The following is a 7,728-nucleotide window of genomic DNA, read 5'->3' on the forward strand; positions in this document are numbered from 1 at the left end:
AATATGGATAATTAGACAATCTGGAAGTGTTTTGTTGTGGTATCTGGTTTGTTTATGCCTAAATCTAAATCTTTTTATAACATTATAAACTATTAAATAAATATGACACACACGCTCACGCACGCACACACCAGCAGGTGGCAGCAAATTCATGTTTATTGAGGGGCTCGTTAAATCAAACAATTTGTTCAAAACAGACCAACAGACGATTAATTAGAAACAAAACAACTGAAAAAAACATTATTACATTATTAATTGGATCTCAAATTATTAATAATTCAAAAACACATAATTCATGAAACATTCTTCTTATCTGCCTTAAATTAACCTATGTTTGATAGTCTCATAACGAGCCTACTTTGTAAATAATTGTGATCAGGCTGATACATTGTGTGATGATGCTACTCACATTAAAACAATTTAATCATTTCATATCTAGTAACACAACTTGTAGGATTATTCAAAATACATTCTAATTGACAGCATTGAGTTAGATAATTGTCGTTCCCTTTCTGAGTGAACGACCAAATAATTCTAAACTTACGAGTTTGCTCTGATTTTGGGGCACACTTTCAAATGGGTTAGATGAACTGCAGAACAAATATCCCGACGGCTGCTGATGAAAATACCACTATATAAGTAATTAATCAAGGCAGGTTCTCTATGACTCATAAAAACATTGCAGATCTGACTTCATTGAAACATAATTATGTTTTTGACGAACATGGCTGACTTCGTGCTATAGAAATGTAACCATGGAAACTGAGTGAGTGTGTGTGTGTGTGTGTGTGTGTGTGTGTGTGTTGAGGGGCACCGTGTGTCCAGCTTCCCATGGTGAGAGCTGAGGCATGCTGGGTAGTGGGTTTTATTCAGATATTGCTTGATAAGACGTTATTTTTGTATTAGTCTGGCTGTAGCATTTTAGCACTAATGCTAATGGGTGAGTAGATTTATTTATTCGTAATGAAAAGTACATATGCACAAACTGAGTAGACTGATTCAATAGCAATGTGCAGTAGTGCGACAGGTTAAATTGAAAGTTCTCAAGGGTCAATGCTGCCATCTAGTGTAATAAATAGTCTATATAAATATTCAGGTCTGTTAGCATGTTTAGCATCCTGGAGTGTGCTTGCTTATTTACTATATCAGGGTCTGTGGCAGTTATGAAATAAAGTAGTAATACACTAGAAAATCCCTAAACTTAACACGTTTCTCTTAATTTACTGCATTTATTGTGTTTGATACACATACAATACATAATTCTACAATCCAAATTCTAGTAAAATATTTCATTTGGAACACACCCAAGAATAATATTGCCTTCCCATTTATTGTCATTGAAAGTCAGTTAATCTGCCAAATATGTTTTTTAATGTTCTGAAGTTGAACCTTTCATCATGTCATCTGAAATTACATATAAACTTGCCTGAAAAAAAACGTTTTATTTTATGCCAAATATTTGGAAGAAATTTCATCTGTTGTTTACACATAAAAACTATTGTTTTGCTCCAACTATATTGCCATTTAGAGATTCATAATTTAATTTTATTTTATTATTATTTGTATAAAAATTACAAAAAAGTACCATGTTTAAATATATGTTTACATATGTCAGGTGACAAAATGCTGCACCAATGTTTTAAGGTTTGTTAACCAGCCAGACTGAGGAAGTTAGACAGTTTTCAGTGAGACTATGTAGTTTGCTCTCTCTTAGGTAAGGTTGCTGGCCCATTTTGTGGAAGAATTGCGGCACGAAACTGCAGAGATGGGAAAATGCAGCCTCATCACATTTCCCTGCTTTGCTAGAGAAGATGCGACTAATTAAACTGACTCCAGATCAGTCACCATGACAAAACGTCTCAGGTGGGCTGACCCAGTTTTTCTCTCAGCAATCACACTCTCATAGTATACACAGGAGGGAAACCCCCATCAACAAACAATCACACAAACACAAGTGCTGCAGGCAGTTGGTGAACAAATCTTGCTTTTTTAAAAGGTATCTTAAGGTCACTGAACAAACAAATGAGGTAAATGTTGTCAGAAGTCACATGCTTTAAATATCAAACTTCATACTGATGCACAAGATGGATGATTCACACACTTATGCCATCTTTTGGACAATTTTGTCCATTCCAGTTTTTTGGGGGGATAATTTTACCTGTGTTAATGACAAATGCATGTATTTTGGCTCATGTGTGTATTTTATTAGAATTTTAATAACTTACCCTTATTTCCTCTATAAAATCTATTTTACACTTTAAAAAATTATTTTAAAATTATCCTATTTAATACCTATTAAAACCACAATCATTTACCACATTTATCATTTTGCTATAAAATTATGAAATATTTGTTAACACGCTTTTATTCTGTTGGGAAGCTTCAAGATTTTACTAGATAGTGGCATTTATTCAAGTTTCAAGTTATAAATTGAGTTTGTTATTTGTTTTTGTACAGAGATCAAATGTAAGCTTGGTTTTGACATAAGCCCTCTGAAGTCCTTGGACACCTTGTTTTTGTTTTCACCTCAAGAATGCAATGTTTTTAGCTTGGTAGAATTTACATAAAGTCTATGACAACACATGTGTCCTTAAAGTCAAACCAATAAATACACAATGCTTGAGTCATTGTATAGCTTGCAAAACAGCTTTATTGCTGTAGTTGTGGCCACTGAATTTGAGCACACTGCTGCATATGCAACTAAGACAGTATTTTTGAGTGATCTTGCATTTTTGTTTATTTTTTAGAGCTATATCTAATAATATTCTATTAAAACAAACAAACAAACAAACAAGCAAGCAAACAAACAAAAAACTTTAAAGGGTAACAGGAGTAATACAAAACTTTTTTATATGAAACTTTTTTGTCCTTCAAGGACCTGAGTGGTATATTAACTTGACTTGGCTCAAAACGATAATAATACATCACTAATATTATTGTTATTAATATTCATTTACACAGAAAAAAAATATATATATATATGTTTATTTACATAGCAAACTAGTATATGGATAATAATAATAATTATTATTATTATTATTATTAATATTATTATTATTATTTAATAAAAAAATCTGTGTAATTGAGGTAAATTTTAAAATATTAAATTTGAATATATGGTAATAGAGATTAGAACTATGGTGATAAAAAATATTAATATACAATATTTCTGTGACAGCTTATGGAAGTTTGTGTCCCTTTTAAATCTGAAAATACAAAAAAGTATGAATGCTTCAAAATGAATGCCGTTGTTTCTCATTGACATTATCCAAGACTGTAATTAAACAAGGAAAATGGCTTATGTTAAATATATGGAAAATGTCTATATTTTCATTAATATTTCTCTGAAATCAACTGTGGCATTTTGTAAAGAATCAGCATTTAAAGCATTACAATTCTTAAAATTATTGAAAATTTGGTAATTGTGATTAGAACTGTTGCTGATGAAAAATCTAAGACATTGAAAGTAGAAAAACATATTTATTTTATGACACTAGCGACCTGATTTTAGTTTGTTAGTTTGTTTGTTTTAATCTGACACTACATAAACATTTTAAATGGCTCAACATGAATGGTGTTGTGTATCATTGACAGAAGACTGCAATTAACAAATAAAAAAATCTATTTAAAACTGCGTTTAAAGCATTAAAATCCTGAAAGCCAATGCTGAAAAAACAGTCAGTTGTTTCATGACATTTTTGTCCCCTTTCAACCTATAAGGAACTTTTTGTTATTGATGCGCAAGAATTGAACAGTGTCTATAACCAGTGCTGGATGAAATACTAAAATCAAACACTTGATTTGTACTGTATATTAAAATGTAGACACACAAATAAAATAATACTACATAAAAAGTGTTACGTCTTTTAGTCGTTAAATGAAAGTACAAAAGTTTTTTTTTTTTTAATGTAATTAAGTATTATAAAAAGTTCTTATTGATGAATGTTGATAATGCAAAATTGTTATATACATTGAAAATAATTTTAATCTTAATTAATTCTAATTCAAGTGTGAAACAAATGATAGTAAAACTTTCACTTAATATGTTATGATTTTTACAATAATTACACTGTTTATGTTTGTTTTTGTAATCAAATAGATTCATTAACAACTTAAGGGAAGTTCTAGTTCACTAGCTGGTTAGACTTGTTTAGGTGGAGGAGTTTCTTAAAACATGAGTAGAGACAGATTGGAATCACATTATCCCCATTCTGGTCATTCCTGAACCCGTTTCTCATCTATTTTGGAAACTTGCATCTATCTTCCTTGTTTTTATGTAATCACATAGACATGGGTTAAACATGGCCCAAAGTTAAATTTAAATAGGTTTACAATTTACTTTTTACCCAATTTATATAATGACTATGATACTAAGTCTAAAATAAAATTCTATCAACATTTCTATTAGTGAATACAACGGCGTGAATTAAAAATCTAATTAAATTACTGATTACAAAAACGGAATGTCAAGCATGATGCATAATAAAAAAAGAATGAAAATGTCTTAAAGATGGCAAAAGTTTAATTTTCAAAGCTGTTAGAATTGTTAGAACTGTTAATTTAAAAGTATTAGAATTGAGTTTAGTAACTTCCAGTGTGAAACTATGTGAACCACATTTAAGATGATAGCCCTCACATTCCTAAAACCAGTTTATAATCCTGCCAAACAACCCCAGAGTGCTTTAACGCTTGCATTTGCACAAAGTGAAACATTAATCAAGGATTATTACTGAAACATGATTATATTAATACTATATTTATACTACGTGAACTTTTTATGTTCTAATGCAGGGAAATCTTCAAGAGCATATACTGTAGGAATGAGGAACAATTATTTAGCTTCAGGGTGCATGGAGCCAAACTTCATTGTGCCTGTTGAGCAGCTCAAATGGTGTGTCGTACCCAGCTGCTTCAAATTGGTCATCAATAAACTGCTTTCCAGCAGCCTTAAGGTCCTCCTTTAGCTTCTGCACATTATCTAGGGCATCTTGATCAGATGGCCACCCACCAAATGACCTGTAATATCAAGGGAGGATGTTTAAATAAGAAACAGTTTGTAAACATGTTTGAAGTGTCATCCTCTGGTAAAAATACTAACCTGACGTAGACAGTACCGGCCGGAACAACAGTTTTTTTGATGGTCGTGTCGACTGGATCGGGGATGTTGGGGTCTTGCTGAAAGATGGAAATGGAGACTCGTCGCCCCTCCACACCATCCTTTACTGAAACCACCACAGGCCTGGTCATAGCAATCTCCTTATCTGAAATGATTGTATAGTATGATCATAAATGTACAATAACATCATGAGTAAATCATCATCAGTGAGTAATAATAATAATATTAAGAATAATAATGAACGAAAATCTTGTCATACAAAACCATAACTTTGAGTCCTCTTTAAAACTAGGCTTGATTAGATAAACCTAGATAAACATTCTTAGTTGACACGAATGCTAAACAATACATCGTAATTATCACATTTAAAAATTAATTAAAAATTAAATTATTCGTAAATCATTAAAATTAACAACAACAACAAAAAAGCCTTACAAATTTTGTAAAAAGATGTTGTTGGTTTGCTCATACTAACTTACTGTATGCATTAAAACAATGATGATTGGTTATATTGGATCATTTTGTTTAAGAAAATACTGTTTCAGTGTTTTTATTTTGAAACGTCAGATTAATTAAGTTTTAATTGTTGTTTTATTGTACTCTATATATGAAATTTACTAATAATTTATAACCGAATGTTGTTTTTTCAGATTTAAGACGAGAATTTATTGTAAAGTGGCTTCAGTGTAGCTTACACTGTAAAAATATGCTGGGTTCCAGACAATTCCTTCATGTTGTCCCAATGCTTATCGATTAAGCTAAATTAATAGTTTTTACAAATTTACGTGGATTGAACATAAAAAAATTAAGTTGTCCCAAAAAAACATATGAATTGTGTTTAAACCCACTTCAAATAAGTCATTTAAACAAACAGCAAAGTATTTTTTGAGTGTACTTACTCTCACTGTTTTGCCCTTGATTGAAATAGTAGAGTTTCCAAAATCCAGTTGCTACATCATCCTTGCTTGTGCTTAAAATATCAGTGGTAATCCAGTTGCTCATTTCGTAGTTGCGTTCTTCGATTTCCTTTTTATAATTTATAAACACAATCATATACATTTTTTTACACAGAGTTGACCAAATTTAAGGTATATTGAAAAGTCATAGGCCTACCCCATATTGGTTTACCACAGTGTACACGGGGCAGTCCTTTTCATGGCAAAACCAGGGTGCTTGCCAACATTTTGTAGTTGTGAAACATGCTAGTCCGACCAGGAGACACAGAGCTGAAGCCACAGACATCGCCATTTGCACTACTAGATGAATGATATGGTTACAGGTTGTTTGTATACTGTGCTCTGTAGACACTCCCTTAACACCTCAGGAGAAGTCTCCCTCCCATTGCTGGTAACATAACACAAGGAAAAATAATCTGGTACACCTGAATGTCATTCTTTTTTTATTTACAAAACAAGTAAAGGATTTGAAAGAGGAGGAGATATTTTGCATGCAATCCCTCAGATAGGCCAGAAGCTGTTACAGTTAAAGGATTACATTGTTTTATTCAAAACTTTTTATATATATTTTTTCATTGTAATAAATTAATATTTATTTTCTTAAGGGATATTTAAGAAAAAGTGACAATTTACTCATTATTTAACCATCCTTTTTTTTGTTAAACACAAAAGAAGCTGAAAAAAGCTGAAAACCTGTAGCCATTGACTTCCATAGTACAAAAAAACAAATTGGCTTTCTTTAAAATGTCTTCTTTGAACTGAAGAAAAAAAGTCAAAGAGGTTTGGAACAAGTAAAGAGTGAGTAAATGATGACAAAATTTTCATTTGTCAGGTTTTCTATAATATATAAGATTATATAAATAATAATTTCAGCAATTTTAAACTTGTTTGTTCTAGAGCCACACCAGCAGGTGGTGCTAAAACAATAGGACCACCAATATGGCAAAATAAAATTAAGTAATATTTATTATTATTTCTTAATGAAATGAAGTTATATTATTATTATTATTATTATTATTATTATTATTATTATTATTATTATTATTATTATTATTATTATTATTATTATTTAAATTCTCCTAATATTTACAAGTTTTCATGAACCGGTTTTATGACATGACAACATAAATCTCTCCCAAGATCTTAATGTAAATAATTACCTTCCAGTAGAAGTGAGATGCCAGCAAAAGGTTTTAAAAATAATCTTAAAAGTAAGGTAGGCTATATATGAGACCCTGGACCACAAAACCAGTCATAAATGTACATTTTTGCATATTTGCACGTTATGTGAAAGTTGAATGAATAAACTTTCCATTGAAGTGGGGTGAATTACAAGTCAGCTGATCCGTGCTCATGTTGCCAGAACAAAGGTAAACACAGACACACCCACTTCCACACGTTAAGAGAGAGCATGCAGACCCATAAACTGTGACACATACAATGTATTATTGGCTATTATTATTATTTTTTAGCTATGATAGCGGTCCAACCGGTCAAAGTTTGCTATAAAAAATGGCAAAATTTAAGGGTTTCACTTTTTTTGGGGAGGAGCATTCAAATTTGCTGTAACACTTTGCAGTAAGCGTCACATAACTAACATTAGTTTATTCAGCTGGTTTATTAATACTAACATGAACAACACATTTATTACAGTAT

The 7,728-nt window shown here is 31.2% G+C and overlaps 1 protein-coding gene across 1 annotated transcript; it reads right to left on the reverse strand.

Moving 5' to 3' along the window:
• Positions 1-4,504: 4,504 nt before the first annotated feature.
• On the reverse strand, positions 4,505-6,398 carry soul2 (heme-binding protein soul2). Its single transcript, XM_056470966.1, has 4 exons — positions 6,230-6,398; positions 6,016-6,142; positions 5,099-5,261; positions 4,505-5,016 (listed from the first exon to the last, which is right to left on the reverse strand). The coding sequence occupies exons 1-4, from the start codon at positions 6,362-6,364 to the stop codon at positions 4,842-4,844; spliced, it is 600 nt and encodes a 199-aa protein (XP_056326941.1). The 5' UTR covers positions 6,365-6,398; the 3' UTR covers positions 4,505-4,841.
• Positions 6,399-7,728: the final 1,330 nt, after the last annotated feature.

Source organism: Danio aesculapii, chromosome 13, assembly GCF_903798145.1.
Source record: "Danio aesculapii chromosome 13, fDanAes4.1, whole genome shotgun sequence".
Taxonomy (NCBI): domain Eukaryota; kingdom Metazoa; phylum Chordata; class Actinopteri; order Cypriniformes; family Danionidae; genus Danio; species Danio aesculapii.